Below are 19,020 nucleotides of genomic sequence, written 5' to 3'. Positions count from 1 at the left end.
ACAATTCTTTTGAAGATCACTGGAAAATCTCTTTCCCCAAACACTGCTTAAAACAAAAAACAAACAAAGATTCAACCCTGACCAATGAGACTTCCAATATATTCCACTGGGATGAAGGGCTGTTTTCAACCCTTTACAATCTTAGTTTCAGGCTTATTTTCCAAAACGAGAGGCATTTAACTTAACTTTTCTGAACTTAATGTAATAAGTTCAAAGGAAAAACAAAAGAAACCAAAAAACAACTTGCCATCAAGGACGCGCTACTTTAAAACTTACTGAAATTCAATGATGTTTCAGTCATAGTTTCAAAGTGGCTTAATTGTTCTCTCTTGACTGAAGAGAACAGTGTATTAGATATAAAATAAAATTCTGATCAACATATTCTATATGTGGAAAAGATGAGACTAACATTAAGTCTCAAGTCTCAATTTTAATCTTGTTCCCTGTGATCACAACATACACCTTTATATTTTACTGAAAGTGTACTTGCTTAAAAAAAATTTTTTTTCTAATTACAGAGTAACATATCCTCTGAAAAGTGGGCTTCTTCCTTCCCTCCTTCCCTCCATCCACTGAATGTGTAACGAAGGCCTACTTGGTGTCACACCGTTGGTGGTAAACAAGAGAAAAACAGAGTTTCTCATGGAGTTTGCAGGAATTAGTGAAAAGGACACCAAGCTGACCCAAACCGAGCTTGCCGGTCCTCATTCCGCCAGTCCCTGCGGGGCTGGGCCCGCCGACCTCACACCCATTCTATGCTCTGAAGCAGCAGTACCCGGCCCGACTCTTCCCGTCCCTGCCCTGGGGGCTCCTCTTCCTCCTGTGGTTCCGAAGGGCTCACTTCGCTTTAAAGAATTAACACCGTGTGTGCCTCCTACGAGCCAGGCACTTTACATCCACGCAATGTCTAAGACTCAGTTGTCCCCAGGTTTAAATCCAGAGTCAGTCTCTTCCCAGTCCGCATCCTGAAGACAAGAGCCTAGAGCCACAGGTGAGCTCACAGACCCTCACCCCCGGATAACTTCCGGAGGAGAAGTATGTTTAGGGTGTTACAGCCTTAGAAACCCTTAGGTCTTTATTATCTCCTTTGAGATTTATCATCTCCTAAGACTTTAATTTGTACCTCCGTGGAGCTGATGCTGAGTTCTTTATCACAAATTTGTATCTTTCTCTTAAATTCCAACCTTAAAACTTCACACTGTGAGCTACACAGTCGGGGACCATTGTCGTAAGGATGTGGAAGATACAACCTGACTTATTTCTGTTCCCCCGCCCCGCCCGCCTCATGGAGTCATTCTCAGCTCTTCTTCCTCCTTTACTCCTGAGCCCTGGAGATTCCACTTTGAACATTTCACTATGAAAGCGAGACGGTGCTTTCCACCTTCACAACACCGTCTCACTTCTCGAGCACTGCAGTGGGCTTGAGCTGGCCTTCCACTCACCCCCGTGCGCACACTCCCCTAAACCGCTTTCACTCACACCTCCACGCCACCGCTTGTCTCCATCACACAGGATGAGGTCCACGCTCCTAGGCCTGGGGTCACATCTCTCCTCAGTTTTGTCTGTCTTTATCTCCAAACTGAAAGCCTGTGCTTGACAAAGCCGCTTCCTTCACTGCTCCTGAACAAAGAACCACCATCTCTGCCCCTTCGCCCAGGTCTTCACACGCACCCCAATCCTCCTAGTCCTCGCCCACCGGGCACTGAAACCCAGCGTGTCTCCAGTGCTAACTTGAGTCCTGCCCTCAGTAAGGCCTCCTCTGACCACTCTACATAAATCCCCCTCTCCTTCCATCCAGACGCACCCCACAGGCACAAGAGCCGGTCCGTGAAAACACTTCAACCAGATTCACAGTTCATTTGAAAACTGTGACTTCCAGCCCTCAAGTTAGGATTAAATACCAATTTAGATTAATGACTATGTGTTATAGTTTATCTTGTTGCTTAGGAAATAATTGTTCATTTGATTTGGCTGACTGCTCTTCAGAGACCTGAGGGTAAAGAAAAGTGTTCCAGGAAAAGCAGTCTGTAAGGAAAAATACATATTTTCACTCCCTCAAAATAACATGTGACCAATGGATTAAAGAAATAAATTGTGGACACAGTAACAAACAACTTTCTCAGTTTTTAAACAAGACAAGAAATTGCAAAGGAAAAGGCTGATTTGTTACAATTTATTGAAAATAAAGAAGGTACACATATTAGGAAAAAATACAAAGTGTTAACAGCTATTCTCCATTAAGAGCTCTGGCAAATATTTAAGAAAAACATCCAGAGCCCAAAGAGATACATTTGAACAAAAAACTACACCAGGATAAATCACAACAGTGATCAATTAAATGTATTAATTCTTCACTGCAAAGTCAATGTAGTTCTATATAAAGTTATTCTAATAAATCTATTTTGCTATAGCTATGCTTCAGCGCTTAAAAATATAAACAAAAATTGATATAACGTCACTACAGTCATCTGAACGTCATAATGGAAATCAGTCCTGCCCGTGACAAGAGCCATCTCCCAGCACAAGCACGCAGAGTGCGAGGCCGACCAGTGCAAGGACAGCTTCGGGGCTTCACGCTGTCTGCTTCCCTCATCAGATGGTAGTGCTTTGTGCAGTCAGTGATCAAACGCAACATAAATGCAGGCAGAATGAATGAAAGAGAAAGGCTGCAAGGGGCCAGGCATTTTCTCCTAAACCAGCTTCCTCACCACTAGAATGATGAGAGAAATCTATCATGGGGAAATCATAATCGCATTTAAAAAACCGAGTACGATAACTTTCTAAAAACTGATTTAAAAAAATTTAAAAATTGCTCAAAGCCTCAAAACCGATGCCAATAAGTAACTCATTAGTGCACGGGGAACTATATTCAATGTCTCATAGTAACTTACGGTGAAAAAGAATATGAAAACTTATGTATGTGCATTCCTGTATGACTGAAGTATTGGGGCGTACAGCAGAAATTGACACAGCATTGTAAACTGACTAGACTTCAATAAAAATATATATATATTTTAAAAGTAACTTACAAGCTCCAAGTTCCTGCTTACCTCTGAGTGAAATGCTTCTTATAAATCCAATTTTTCTTGTTTTATCTTTAGTAGATGTGGAAAGCAGCTGATCACTGTTCTGAGATATTTATCATTCATGTGATATGAGGATCTTAATGGAGTTTTTTCCTTTCCAGTTCAAACATAATAGACTCTTTTTACTAAACCTTTAATCTTCACGATTTTATCAGTTTTGTAACAATTTAACAGACTATCCTGTACTTATGAATCTGATCTGTGAGACTGATAACTTTCTCTAGGGTTTTATTTTGTAAACTTTATTTCCTGTAACATTTGGGCCATGGTGCCCAACTACAGAATACAGGAAATGTGGATTCTTTCCTCTAGAATACTAGCCATTGTGAGAGCCAAATAAAATTAGGACCTCTCTAAGTGTGTAAAATAAGGTACGTTATTTTGCTTTATGTATTGATCACCTACAGTGAATCTTTACCGTTAGGGATTATTAACCTGAGGATCGTTCAAATAAGGCAAGAAAAGAAAACAATTTCAAAGTATTTTAACTATGCTGATTACTCTCCATCCTGTGAGGGCAGTGAAAGTTTTGTATTTCTTATACCTTGAGGGATTTTGTATAAAGAAAGTACTCAAGAAAAGACCTTGATTAATAACCAGAATCAACATGGTCTGATTATTGTAATCATCTTACTAATATTAAAATTATAATCAGTCATCTTAGGACTAGATGAAAATGCCTGGTTTCGCCTTTGAATAGCCTCCTTCACTTTTACATCTGAGAAGTGAAAGGCCTCCAAGAGGCTAAATGACTCCATTTCTTAAAAAAAGTGATTAAAAAATCAGAGTGAATTAGAAGACCTGATTAGAACTCGTATCTTCCGGTTCTATGTCTCTGTGGTCATTATACCATTGATGAACTGGTCTAAACGACAGCTTCTCATTTTTTTGTCTTGCTGGTTCAGGAGGATGACTGCCTTGCATTTTCAGAGGTAAGGGACGAAGACCACTTTGAGACACACCATGTTACAGCAGTCATCTCAATCAAACATGCTGCATTTAAGGGTGTTTCCCTAACACGGCTGATTGAGCTTTTCCTTATTCAGCCCAAGTCACAGCCACTGTGCTGAAGGCCACGGATAAAACTGCGAGCAACACACCCGGAGCCCTAGCCCATACACACTCTCACCTCGTGATTTAACTCTCAGAAATCCCAAAAGATCCTAAGTTTGAATGCGAGGTCTGTGTTAAACTACCTTTTAATCCTCAGTACCTAGCACCGTACCCGAAATATCGTGGGTTCTGAGGGAAATCTGCATCGCTCTTCCTTCATCAGAAAAGACCCCAGTGCTGCGTACTCACCGGTGAGGAAGTTCCGCAGCCGTCCGAACTGTACTTCATACTGCTGGGGCTCTGCCTGGCAGGGGGCCGCAGACACTATGTTGGCACAACCAGACTCTGATTGGACTAAGGAGGAAAAGACACACAAGACGGGGTGAGAAAGACAGTCGCTAGCCACGGCGTGGCAGGACAGATGGAAGAGGGTGCTGCCGGTGTATCACAGCATCTGACACGTCAGCAGGTTCTCAGAGTACGTTGGGGCTTCTGGTCACAGACGACAGACACATCTATCTCCTCTACCTCCTGATACTCAATCAAATGACAGCGGAGGGGCAAAAGGTATGAGGCACGGGACAAACAAGCCGACCAGAGAGGAGAGGCGCACAAGACCGGGGGGGAGGGGCTCCCGGGGCGCGGCTGAGCCCGCGAGCTGACCCTGTCTCACGCCGACCCCTAGGATGGCTCTACTTTCAACCCCCGGGCCGGGCATTCTGTGGGCCCCTTCAACCTGGAAATTCATGTCTTTCAGTTCGGACAGAGCTTTTGTGAATCATTTTGTAGACCGTCTTCTATTCCCTCTTCCTGGGACTCCTACAGTATCAAGGTGAGATCTCCTGAGTGGATCCTTTAATCTTCTCTCCGTTGTTCCATTTCTTTGTCTTTCTGCTCTACTTTCTGGGAAGCTTCCTCAACTCTCAACCTTTCTACTGATTTTCCAGTTTTACTGTCATGTATTTATGTGAATGTCCTTTCTCCTCTTAAAATAGCACTCTCTTCTTGTTTCAAAGCTATCGATTATATTTTTCAAGCTTTCTTCTCTCTGCTGTTTGCTTCCTCCAAGTTGCTGCTCACTGTTTCTTCCCATTTCCATTTTCCATATTAACTGGATTAGTTTCTCACAGGGTCTGATGGCCCCTGGTTATCTGAAAATGAGGCACCCCAGAGCTGATGAGAACTCTGCGCGTTTATCACCCAAGAGGACCTGGATGGGCAATTTACCACTGGACCATTGGATGGCCAATGCTGGTGTCCTTAGGTCTCTCCTGTTGGGCAGGGTAGATCCACCAGGAACAAATCTTTTAATCACCTTCCTGGACAGCATGTGCCTGGTGTTCTCGGCAGCGGGAGGAGAAGGAAGGCTGGAGTCTCAATGTTCAGTATGTAAACACGCACTTCAACTCCATTCTGTGAGTTTATGCTTTCTAAGAAGTCGAGCAAAATTCTCCTACCCTTTCTGCTGGGGGCAGGATCATGGCGGGGGGTGGGTACACATGGCTGGGGAAAGGTAGCTGGGGACTGGGAGGAACCATCTTCAACAATAATCTCGATGAAACACTGACACACCTCAGAAGGTGGAAGTGGGGATGGTAATTAATGCAGCAGGGCTGGGGAAGCCACAACATCAAATGGAAAAGGGGGCACAGAGAAGAAAGTCAGTGTCCCCTGCTAGAGCTCGGAGACAGCCGGAAGCAGGATGTGCTGGAGGATGGTACAGAATCCCATAGACTCCTAACACACACCCTCTCCCTGTCATTCCTAGCACTGCTCTCGGCTCAGGCTGCCCCCACTTCTCAGTGGGGCTACCATAAGTGACTAGCTTCCCTGGTTCTAAACCAGGCCCTCCCTTGTCAACACAGCCACCAGAGCAACCCTTCCAGAATCCACATTTGATAACATGGATACCCTCCTCTTACTTACCCCAGATAAGCTCCTAATGGTTCTTTGGAAACTCAGCTCATTCCTTCTACGATTTACTGACCCCTGAGTATAGGCTGGGAACCACGGGCCTTTTAGGAAGTCCTTCTGACCTGCCAGCCTCACTGAGCTGACTATCTTCTTTGTTCCTAGAGAACCCGGGCAGCCCCCTTCAGGGAACCCACCGCATCACAAGCTACTGCAATCGCGGATTCACCCGCCTCATTCCCCGATTATAATGTTAAGCCCCTCTGGAGCCATGATCAAATCTTCGCTACCCCGAGAACTTTTCAGCACCTGTTCAAGACTACAGCAGGTGTTCAAGACTGCTGAACGAAGACATAATTATTCAGATGACTCAATTAACAGAAAGACCTAGGACAAAATCTTACAATAATCACATTTCACGCGTCTCACATTTCCTGGTGGTTTTCCAGGAACAAGAGTGACTCTCCTAATACGCCACTGAATCTAAACTAAGACAATGAAGAGCAAATTTAAGTTTGCTCCTATTTCCTGCCAACAACAGCACACAATTATGTCTCCAGGTTCCAGTGAACATGGGGCATCAGGGGATTATTCAAGGCTGTGATGGCAAGTTCAGAAGGAATTACTCTGGTCCTGCAAACTGGCCACCCTACTAGAAACAGTAAGGCATTTATGAATCTATTCCAAGCCCATCACCTGGTACACAGGGGAGTGTGAAGGAAAGGAAGGAGGAGTGGGCCTGACGCTGGAGTGTAAGGTGGCAGACAGATGCTCACTGGGCCTCTACTGTCTCGGAGGGAGTCGGGAGCCACTCTTCTGGGGGCCCCTCAGGTGTTTCCTGCCCCATCACTCCTTTCCGACAGCAGTATAGTCTTAGAGTGTGAAGGGCTTGGGTCCTTGACTTTGAAGGTAAGAAAAGAGGAAGCTGAGGGAGCCGCCACTGCCAGCATGGAAGCTGAAACCACTAAGGGATAAAGTGGTGGCGACGGACATCGGAAGAGTGGCAGGAAGCACAGGAACAAAGCAGAGAGAGGGCCCGGTCCGGGCAGGTAAGAGGAAGCGGGGCTCGGCTGGACAGAGCCCCGCACCCTGGGACTCCACACCCGGCCGTTTAAAGACATTCACAAGCTCCCAAAAAGCACTGCAGGAAGAAATGTTCCAAGTCTCCAGTACATGAATTCAACTGAAGAAAATTACCTCACATAAAACCCTGAATTCACAAAACAGCTAAGTAACAATTTTTCCCCCCAAGACGGACTCAAGACAAATTTTTCTAAAAAAGCATCCAATTTCAAAACAAACAACAAACACAAAAACACATTTTAAAAATCTCAGGAACCTAACCATGATGTCAATGTTTCCAACCACCGATCCCAGAGGACTCACCCACCTGGCACACCTGACTTCCACGGGCGGGGCCCAGCTTGGGGGAGAGGGGACACATGCAGGAGGGGGACACAGACCCCGCCCCAGTTCAGGGAAGGAGAAAGCTGCACCTCACATCAGGTACAGCTAAAAGCACCCAGGACCCCGAGGGAGGACGGAGGACGCGCTCAGCGGGAGGGCTCTGCGGGGCCGCACTACCTGCGAGGTTGGTGGCCATCTCCTCGGCGCTCTGTGACAGCCGCAGGCCTTGCTTCAGCGGGCCGTCCGCGTCCCCGTACTGCCGGCGCTTGAGGTAGCAGGACACGGCCATCTGAATCTGCTCGGTGCGCACTCGTTTCATGACCTGCGGGGAACGTGGGGACCCGCTGTGAGCGGCCTGGGGTCGCCTGCCCAAGCGGGACGTCACAACACACACATCAGCAACTGGCGAGTTACATGGCCACGTTTAGACGCAATTCTAAGCTCCTTAATGGGCAACCTGGCCCTGCCTTCCACGTCTCTGTGTTCCCAGTGACAACAGCCAACTTCAATGATGCAAAACAGGAACGGCCTAGATAATAAAACCCCACAGATCACCCCAAACTCCATTTAATACCGTGATTTCAATGTGCCCCGTCTAACTTATCATTAGAGAAGCTAACGAAAAGCAAATAGGACCCAGGGACTCCCAGGCCTTGTATCTCCCGCCTACTGGGTGAGAGAGGTGTTAATTAGCAGTGCGCCAGCCAAAAAGGCAGGCAGGAGGCAGCACAAAATCAAAGACCTGAGAAGTCCAGCAACCAGAGAGATAGATTTTCAGAAAGTGAGAAGTTAATCCTGGGGAAAAGGAGAGCTATGTTTTTTCTTAATAATCAGGAGAAGGCAGCTAGCACTGAGTCGAGAATGTGAGCAGTGTGTTTTCATTTCAAGCATATCATTTACCTCTTTCACTCTTTATTTTTAACTCAAAGTACAGAAAAGCATCAAAACAGTAAAAGGTTAAGTACATGTGTTACAATGTGTCTCGTGAATTCCTATAAGGAAGGAAAGAAAGTACACTTGACGGGTAAATAACTCGTGATAACTCAAGCTTAATTGAGGGTTCCACCTCCCAAAAGGACTCCTTTCCTTGCCTGCTAAAGTTATTACCAAGAATGACAGGAACCCCTGACATTGCCATAGGCCTCAGACGCTACTTTGCCTGAAGTAAACAATACTGCAGTCCAGATTTATTTGAAAAACTTAAAGTATCTTTAACAACAAAGTAAGTATGTGGCACGTGACAGGAGAATTCACAAGAAAAAAGGCTGGAGGGGGGAGCTTAAAGTCAGTCTTACTAACAAATTAATACTCAGTCCTTGGGACAACGGCAAGCATTAAAGGGGGTTGGGCAGGAGGTGATAGATCACCACCAAGATTGAGAAGGAACATTCTGGCCACACCGATGGAGAATGTGTTGTAAAGAAAGTCAGGTGCACACACAGTGGAATGTTGCTCAGCCATAAAAAAAGAATACAAAGTGAAGTAAGTCAGACAGATAAAGACAAATACCATACAGTATCACTTATATGTGCAATCTAAAAAAATGATACAAATGAACTTAACCCAGAAACAGACTCACAGACGTCGAAAACAAACTTATGGTTACCAGAAGGGAAGGGGAGGGGGGGAGAGTGACAAATCAGGAGTATGGGATTAAGAGATACACACTATCATATATAAAACAAACAACAACGATTTACTGTATAGCATAGGAAACAGCATTCAATATCTTGTAATAACGTATAATAGAAGAAAATTTTAAAAAGAATATATACATGTATCTATTTGAATACACTTTGCTGTATACCTGAAACTAACACAATATTGTAAATCAACTCTACTTCAATAAAAAATATGAGCGCTAAAATAAAAGAAAAAAAAGACAATCAGATGCAATGGGACCAATCAGATGAAGGAAGAGGATGGGCTGAACTGAGGCAGTGACAGAGGGGAAGGCCTTAAGGTGACAGGATAAGAGGTCCTGGTGGCAGCTCTGATGCCAGGATTGAGGGGGAGAAAGCTCCTGGTGCGTAAGTGCCTGTGGAAATGGTGAGGTGAGTGAAGAAAGGGGAAGGGGGCGTTCTGGGAGGGCAGTGTGGGCTCCACCTGGGACAGGGACAGGTTGAGTCGAAGTGTCTGTTTTCTGGCCAAAGTTAGATGCTAGTATGAAGTTTGATCTGGATCTAGATTTAAGGGAAAGGTCTAGGCTGCAGGTAGCAGCGCAGTGGAGAATTCAGTGGGAACGGGAAAGCGACCTTGACAGGGCACACTTAAAAATAATCAATAGAGAAAGCAGAAAAGATCTCATAGCATAGGGATTAAATGCTCCAACTCGGAAGCTCTACTTACCACCTGGTTTTCCAAATATTAAATACTACTTTGTAGTTTTTATGTTTGAGAAAGTTAATTAATGTCTTTGAGATTTAGTGTCCTCTGTAAAATGAAGGTAATAGTTAAGAGGTTTAAATAAATTCATATTAATAATACACAATCTGCTTTGAATAGTACCTGGTATTTGTTGATAACCAATACATGTGTTTGTGTCAAGAAAAAAAAAAGAAAAAAAAAAAAGAAAAAAAGAAGGAAAAAAGAAGAAAAAAGGACACTGCAGTCTGGACAACCAATGACAGCTGGATGAACTTTCTAGGTTCACGTCTGTCAGGTAAAAACTATCTTCCTCTTCATGATCAAAATACGGTGCCCATTTTGGGATGCATGCAACACATGTGATCATCTCCATCAGAGCAACTTTCTCTAAATCAAGGGCTTCTATTTTTTGTGTGTGGAAGACCTGCTTTTAATGATTTATTTGGATGTGTTTAGGTTTTCAGTTTCAATTACATGCAACGGCCTTCTCCTTTGTGATTTCCTCCTTTCTTTCTTTAAGATTGAAAATCCCTCCCCCCATTCCAGAAATCTGTTATTTATTTTTTCTTTAAATATTTAAAAGTTTATCTGTAGCTGATTTTTATCTATTGCAATTTCTTTTAATGTACAAGGTGTGATAAATAACCAAATTATTGTACCCAGATACTGTAGCAAACAGATTGTTCCAAAATCATTTGCAAATAACCCTTCCAAACTGATTTGTGGTAACCCTTTTAAAATATATTATGAAGGTCTACTTTCCAATTGCTTAAGTCATATAACTGCCCTTGGCGAAGGCTGGAGACACACAAACACAAAAACATATACATTTACATATAAATATAAAATATTAGGACATTATAAATGTGTTGTTTTAAATGACGGGTAGACAATGATTGTGTTATATATGCATTTCATTTCTGGATTACCAAAGACAGTATAAAATATTTGTTAAAAAGGAGGACACTGGGTCTGATATGGTTCAGATTCAGTGATACAACGAAACATACTAATAAATTTCCTAACACTGAACCACGTTTCACTATGGAATTTGCCTTACTTGGTTATGATGTGTGGGTTTTTCACTGTATCGACAACTTAAGATTATTTTTTAAGGAAGATTTTTTTCTATTGCTCATACAAGGATTCTGATGCTTTGAGTGGGGATCCCTGCTCTAAGCATTCATTTGTCCATCAGTGAAGATGCATAATTGCTTCTCTGTGGTTACTAAGAAGCATTACCATATCAGCTTGACTCTATCAGTGATTCTCTATGGTTGCACAAAGGAATCTCCTGTGTGTGTATAAATCATGTCAGCCCTGGAGATTCTGATTCAATGTTATATTTAGAGGGAAAAAAATTCAGATGCACACTCTGTGACAGTAGTCCTTTCCCAGTTTGGACCAAAGTCAGAACTAATCAACCCACCTGGCTCTCCCCAACCCCCTGCCCCAACTGCAGCCACACAGCCTCACACTGCTTGCTAAAGATGCTTTTAATCTACCTCTTCCAGAGCAGCCTGATTCCTTGCATTTTAGCTGAGACTAAAACTTTTCCAGATTTCCTACAGCCAATCTCTTGTTGCCAAGGTAACGTGTGCTTGTATCAATGTGTGTCCCTAGTGTTCCAAATAACACGGAAGTTAAGAGCTCACCTCTCTAAGGGGGGAATAAAAGGGAAAAAAATGCATGTAGAAATACAGGAAAACTGACAGAACAGACTCTGCAACGACAGTGTCCTCACAGTGGGACGATGGATATGCATGTCTGCAGACGCGAGGGAAAGACATGAAAGTCGTGAAAGAACGAACAGGAAGCAGCGGGAACGAACAACAGGAAAAAGTGGTCATCTCGGAGATTACCGGAAACTGCTTTGTAAATTACTGAGTCTAATGAATTTGCCCAGATTAGTTGCCTCCAACAGCAGTTTTGGTGACTCCAAACCACCATTTATGACAAGGACCTTCCCTGAGGGTGAGCGGTGCACCAACTGTAGGGCCCAGGATCTCAGGGCCGGAATGCTGGCATGAAGTCTCTTTTACAGCCACACTCAACTGAAATACCAGACGTGATCCAACTGACTTCCCTGCATTTGATTCCAGCGCACACATATTTTAAGTGAAATAAATAATAAATGAAGGGAGCTCTGCAGAGAAATCAGTTCCCTTCCCTTTAATGATTTCCATAGTACTAATATCCATAAATGGACACATGAGTAACAAAATAAAAAAAGCTCCTTAAAATAGACCAGTCTTTTGAGAAACTCAGACATGAGATTAACACTGCAGTTCCAAGTTACCTGTTTATCTTTTCCTGTAATTATAAAATCTTTTAAATTTAAATTATAATGTTTCGACATAATTACACCTTTATTAAAAATGTCAGGATTTCCCTTAATTTTCAATTGACGTAAAATAGTTTAAGTTTAAAGCCAAAAACAGATGATCATATATCTTTCCCTTCATGGCATATTATTAGTATTTCTGGAAATTCAAATGAAAATTCTGATACAATATGTATCTATTTCTCATACATTAATAGCTGCCTACTGTTTAAGACTTAAACAAAGTTGCTATACAAAATCACTACAGGATCGCCTTCCTGTCTCAAAGTAATAACTGTGTAGGAAGAAACACCACCACCCTCTTCAGCTCTTGGCTGCGCCCTAACTCCATCCATATACATTCAAATGTATATGGCTACCCGAGTCCATGAAATGCCAACGCAGTATACGAACAGTGTGTCTCCTGCCGGCCCCTCAGATGTAAGGTGACATCTCTGAGTATGGATTAATTCAGAATAAGTCCAGGCAAACCCACACCCCGAACTTCAAATCAGTTCCCCAGCTGAGTATCCTGACAGGTAGTTATGTGTTTCTATTATTGTTGTTTTAAGTAAGTACCTTTTCTTCCAATTATAAATTCATGCTTAAAAACAGATTAAAAATTATTTTGTATTTTTTTCTTAAATGAGATGTCATGTAGAGTGCCTACCAGGTACTCACACACCAGTTCCCTTCTCTTCCCGTACAGCAGTCTAAGTGCTGGTAATATCTATCAAAAGGTTGTTCTAAGTAGAACCTAAAAACCTAAGCTTTTGCGTTAGTCGTCATGATAAAATGTATTCAATTAGCTTTGTGAAAATATGAATCATAGCTGAAAAATAAATGAACCATACCACTATCAGTCTCCGTCATGCCTAATAAAATTGAAAAATCATGATGTCTTTCATATTCAGGCTTTGCTCAGACCCCGACTTCCATGAATACACTTGAACTAAAAGCTGTGCCCTTTCTCGTGGTGTCTTAAGAACAAACGGCACACGGATAAGGCTCACAGCTGGGGGCTCAGGATGCAGTGTAGAATCTGGACATCTTTTTTTTTTTTTTTTTGGTGGGGTGGGGAGGGTGTGGAGCAGAAATCATACAGCCAGGCAGACAGAGGCCACCAGAAATTGATTTCCTCCAACACCAGCTGGAACTTCCATGAAGTCCCACCAGTCTTTTCTTGTCAACTACCTTCTTTCCCTACAGCTTCCCACCCCGAGCCATTCCAGACTCGTCTCCCTACCCAGCCAGCTGACCCTGCTTCCCACCTCAGGGGGCTATTTACCAAGACTTGAGATTCCTCAACTCCTGCCAATCGGACAGTTCCTCTTCCACACTATCTGACATGACCTCTAGGATGCTGAACATGCGCCTCCCTTGAAACTCCCTCCCTGTGCTGGTGTGGCTCCCGGCTCCCCCTTCCATCCTTCACATCCCCCACATTGTCCCACCACTGACACAAGACTGGCAGGGTCTCTGGTCAGATCACCTTCCTGAGCTCAAGTCGAAGAGACCTTAACCTCTGAAATTCAACGTGTTCAAATTATCTTCCTTTAAGACCTCTTCCTTCTCCTAGCTTTCCTAGCCAGCTTGATGGTGTCCACCACCGGCCAACATGGAAAACAACAACAAAAAGAGAAATCAAACACACTCCCCCTTGAAAAAAACAAACCAAACCAAAAAAACTAGTCATCATCCTAAGATTCTTTTCTCTGTCTCTCCCCTTCCTGTCCACCCTCCTCACTTCTAAATGGCCATCAGCTCCTTCTGTTCTAGACAGGGTTCTCTCTTGGAGCCATTACTGCTACCACATCCTCACTGTCACTATCTGACAGCACAACTCACCTCGCAATGGGACTATTCCAGTACCCTCCCACCTCGAGCTCTACCTCACACACCCTTTTGAATGCAGCCAGAGCAGATCACAAACCTGCTTATGCTACCCCGTGCTTAGACTCTCTCCTGAATGACCCCAGGGGCAGGCTGTCCACTCCTGCCACCACTGTTCCTTAGTTCCCCTCCAGTGGACAGTTCTCTAGAACAGGGCTTTTCTTATCTTTGAAATGCCCATTAAAAACAAAGTGAGTGCTGTCTAGCTTCTGCTTGCAACTCTTAACAGTTTACTTTAGGGTCATGATTTCTCTGGATTTTTATGAACCAAAAAAGCCACAAGTATTTGATTCCCACTTCAACACTATTTCAGGGCTCAGAAAAATTAATTCTGTACAAAACCTTGTTAACATGGAAGAGTATGGCACAGTCTACAGGATGGTGACCTTCACTCACCATGTTTGACTTCATTAAAAAAAACCTGTCACATACGCTCCATGCGCAACCACTGCAGACAGAAGAAACCGGGTGTCGTGCTCTTAGAGTAAGGGGGAATGTTTGCCTACATTTATCATTCTCCCTAAAACTGAATTCTAATGCAGCAAGTGAGGTCTCAGAGACTCCTGAATGACACCAACCCTGTGTGTGTGTGTCTCAAACTGGAATGATCAATTATTCATTCTGCAGCAGTTCTGTCCACAGGACTCCCTGCAGTGATGGACACATTACAGGGCTGCACCATTCAGCCTGGTGACAACCAGCCACAAAGGGTTCTCCAGCAATTACAATGTGGCTAATGCACCTGAGGAATTGAATTTTTAATTTTTTTTATTGAAGTACAGTCAGTTTACACTGTTGTGTCAATTTCTGGCATGCAGCACAGTGCTTCAGTCACAAATGAACATACATATATTCATTTTCATATTTTTTCACCATAAGCTACTACAAGATATCAACTATAGTTTCCTGCACTATACCGTATGAACTTGTTTATCTATTTTACAAATACCAGTCAGTATCTGCAATTCTCGAACTCTCAGTCTATCCCCTCCCACCTGCTCCCCCCATAACCATGTTTGTTTTCTATGTCTGTGAGTCTATTTCTGTTTTATATGTAAGTTCATTTGTCTTTTTCTTTTTTAAGATTCCATATATGAGTGATATCATCTGTCTGGCTTACTTCACTTAGAATGATGATCTTCAGGTCCATCCATGTTGCTGCAAATGGCATTATTTTATTCTTTTTCATGGCTGAGTAGTAGTCCATTGTATAAATATACCACAACTTGAATTTTTAATTTAAATTAAATTTAAGCAACCACACGTGGACAGTGGTTACTGTATTGGACAACACAGTTCTAGAGCATAGTATTACTTTATGAAGCCAAAGCATCAGCAACTTGGCTTAAAAATGTCAGTTCATAAAGCTTTGCAAATCACTTCTGATTCCTAAATTACCAACTCTCCAAAAGTTAGCATTTTGTTAGTAAAAACAGAGCTAACTTTTTTATTATTATCCAATGCTGTAAGGTTACTAAGACACAGCTACGTTTCAATACATCTTAGCAGAAGGATGTCTTATTTGACTGCTAAACAAACATTTATGAGTGGAAGTTTTCTACAATGTTTCCTGAAATTTGCCAGCACACAACATTCTCCAATTCTTAAAGTTTACAAAAATGAGAAGGGAAAGGGGAATCTGCTTCAGCAGAGAAACAGAGCAGCAGTCAATGTCTGTAAAACACCCAAATAAGAAGCAAGCTCAAACCTGGGACAACCTTACCTCTGAAATGAGAAAATTAAGAAGAAAAAATTTTAGTTTAAAAAAAAAAAAAGACCCATCAGGGTCTCTGTGGTCACTTAAGCCACTCTGGATCACCAAATTCCACTTCCCAGAGGACATCACCTTCGCATCTACTAAATCATCCGTGAGAGGGCACTTCTTGAATCCACGTGCTGCTCTCACTGGAAATCTCAGCACAAGCCGCCAATACCCATTCAGGTGGCAGAATGTTTCTCACTCATCACTTACTATATTGATTGTATAAATATCCCAAACTAGCACTGGCTGAGACAGTTTCAGTCCAACATGTATTTCCCAGACGGCATCTTGCTGTTCAGCAGAGTAACCGAGACAGCCCCTGGAACAGCAGAGACTTAAATGTGTGGCCACACCCTCTTTTCAGAGGGATACTTCTGGGGGGCACCTTGCCTTGTACTCAAGCGCACACAGTACATCCTTGAAGATCCTTTCTAAGAGGGAAGGTTGCCTGGAATGAGCTACAGGTATCCTCCTTTCTTCTCAGAACGCCTCTAAGTGTCCAGATTTGGACTAAAACGTTTGTCTCTGCTAAGCAGTCATCTTCCTTTCAGAGTCACAGGCTGACAAAGCTGCCAGGACAAGCGGTGGCTCTTCCCGACTTTCCACCCCACACCACCACAGGCACAGTCTTTCCACAGAGCTAATCTGATGCCATCTGTGCTCAGCTTAAAAACTTTTTCCTGCCTCCACCAGTGTGGAGAATAAAAAAAATTCTATCTCCATCATGTCATCTTGAGGTTACTCTGATCTGCCTTTGAGTACAAAACAGGTGGGTGCCACCCTACCCTTTCACCTCAGGGGCTTTGGTCAAGGCTCCTCCATTAACTGGAGGAACCCTCCACACTGGCACTCCAACCTGATTTAGCTCAATTCCACTCGGGCTTCACAGTTCAGCTGGGCCGTCTTTTCCTCGAGTGTAATTTCTTCCACCCACCAAACCCAGGAACAAACCTGGAGCACAGTAATCACCATACTATTTGTCTCCTACACCACCACTACTAACACCTAACACCTGTCAGTGCTTTACAGCGATGATCTCCTTTACGGCCTTGCAACAACCCTCAGAGCTAAGGAACGTTCTTTAGGCGAGAAAGCTGAGGCCCAAAGAAGTCAGACAAGGTGTCCAAGGGCCCGCAGTACTGGGAGGAGAACATGGGCTGCCTGGCTAACCGGTCTGAGCTCTTCCCCTCTGTGGTGTCCTGCTGCTCAGTGGGTTCTACATTAGGTCAGGAGCCTCTTGGGGAACACAGCAGTGAAAACTCACCAAACGCTTACTGAGAGAATAATCAGAACAGTTCCTACCTGAGTAGCTGTCTGTCACATGAAGAGAGGCTGGAAACTTCTAGAGAGACTTCTAGTGCTGTTCACTGTGCAATGCTGGCTTAGCAGAGCACCCTCAGGGCTCCCTTCCAGCTTAAACGAACCAACAAAATCAAAACCCCTTCCCTCTCTCCAGAGGTGTCCTTCGTAGGTGTTAGGAAGGACATCTGTTTGCAAAAATAAAATTTGAGAAACAGCAAATGAACAGTTAAGGGAGGCCTTTACGGAGCTTCACAGGGACAGAACCAAACACAAACCTTACACATTTAGAGGCAGAAGCAACAAAACTACTCCAAAACACACTAATCAGATTAACTGCTGATGACAAACAAAAAATGCTCAAGGCTAGCCCACATTTTGGTTTTCTAATTTAACACTGATTTTCAAGACAAGAAAAATTTACAGTTCATAAAGAAAATCAAAAGTTAGCATGCTTCACTTAATGCAAAAGATTAGGCCTACGACCCAGAAGGTATTCTGCCAATGAGAAATTACAATGGCCGATAACTAGTATTTACAGAACACCAGAATGCTCTCTAAATGCCGGGCATTTTCATATACAGTATTCTTTTTTTTTTTTTTTGATGTCCTTTAAATGGCTCACGTTAAAGTTATCAGTCATTACTTCATTTTACAGAAGAGGAAACTAAGGCTCACAGAGGTTACAGATGGTTACATGGTTTCCACCTAAGATGAATGCAGTCACCAAGCCCCCATCCGTTACATTAAGCTTCTCCGAGTTGAAAGATGAGGCACTGACTCCTCTTCCTATTCTCACTTTGAAGCAGGGCTGTGACCAAGGCTGGGGACCGGCCACCGAGTCCTCCCCACCACTCAGGTATATCTACACTTGTATCACCTAACAGAAGACAAGCTCCGCCCTTACCGTTCCTCCCTACGCGGCGCCCAATTCTTGCTAGCGGGAGTTACCATTCCAAGATTTCAATCTGCAAGGTCAGAGTTTAGGTAATTCAAGACGAACGCCGCATGGGACTGGCCGATTTACCTTTGGATCCAGAACCTTACAAGCTGCGAGATCCGCATTGTAACGACACTTTCACAACTGATGGGTGAACTGCATGAAGCTTTCTTGTACTCCACTTCCGCTAAGTCTAAAATGACACCACTATTTCTAACCATCAGCTCCCTCCGGACCAACGCCTTACCTAAGGCGTTTTCAGAAGCCCCGGGGCTTCGCGAGTGCCGCCGGGGCGCGCGCACCTTACCTCGCTGTCATGAGTTAAGCAACCTCCGAGGCCACCTCGCAGGTGGGCATCCTCTAGCAACAGCTCGCCCAACTCTAGCTCTCCAGTGTCACATGCAGAGGTCGACTGCAACCCCGTCCACCCACACCCACCATGTGCGAAGTTTAATCTTGAGTTCGGCCAAAAGACATTTCCCTTCTCCTTAAATGAAAGAGACGAGGACCCGTGCTCCGCCCCCCCACCCCCGGCGGGTGCCCGCAGCCGCCCCGCAGGACGCACCGAGAGGATCGCGGAGCCCCCCGGTGCAGCCGCCGCCGACCGCAGGCCACGCCGCCCGCGCCCTCCGGCCGGCCCCGCCCGCGCGCGCCCCGCCCCCACCGCCGCCTAGGCCTCGCCGCGCCCGCCCGCGCGCCCTCCGGCCGGCCCGCCCGCCCGGCCCCGCCCGGCCTCCCCGCCGCGCCCGCACTCACTGAACATCCCAGGCGGCTCCCGCTGCTCCCGCCGCCGCCGCCTCCGGGATCGCCTTGCTTCCTCCTCCGTCGTCTCCGCGGCAGGCTCTCGCTCCGACGGCCGGCTCAGCCGGGCCCCCGCGCCCCGCGCCCCGCCGCCCCCGCGGCGGCTCTGGGCGGCCGCCCCATGACTGACTGACGCGGAGCCGCCGCGGGCTGGGCCGCTCCGGCCTCCGACGCGCAA

General features: G+C 44.6%; 1 protein-coding gene across 2 annotated transcripts in view; it reads right to left on the bottom strand.

Annotated features, from left to right (window-relative positions):
• TAF5L (TATA-box binding protein associated factor 5 like) overlaps positions 1 to 18,959 on the bottom strand; it is a 33,295-nt gene extending 14,336 nt beyond the window's left edge. Inside the window, exons 1-3 of one of the 2 annotated variants that reach the window (XM_074373206.1) lie at positions 18,798 to 18,959; positions 7,635 to 7,779; positions 4,389 to 4,493 (exon numbers count right to left, since the gene is read on the bottom strand). In XM_074373206.1, coding sequence (XP_074229307.1) covers positions 4,389 to 4,493; positions 7,635 to 7,776 — 247 coding nt within the window. In that variant the 5' untranslated portion in view covers positions 7,777 to 7,779; positions 18,798 to 18,959. Of the gene's footprint in view, positions 1 to 4,388; positions 4,494 to 7,634; positions 7,780 to 18,606; positions 18,674 to 18,797 lie in introns of those variants that run through there. The other variant, XM_074373207.1, reaches the window with a different exon arrangement.
• Between the last annotated feature and the right edge of the window lie 61 nt (positions 18,960 to 19,020).

This window comes from Camelus bactrianus, chromosome 11, assembly GCF_048773025.1.
Source record: "Camelus bactrianus isolate YW-2024 breed Bactrian camel chromosome 11, ASM4877302v1, whole genome shotgun sequence".
Classification (NCBI taxonomy): Eukaryota; Metazoa; Chordata; class Mammalia; order Artiodactyla; family Camelidae; genus Camelus; species Camelus bactrianus.
Note: the sequence above shows the minus strand (reverse complement) of the source record. Positions and strands in the feature narration are given on the sequence as shown.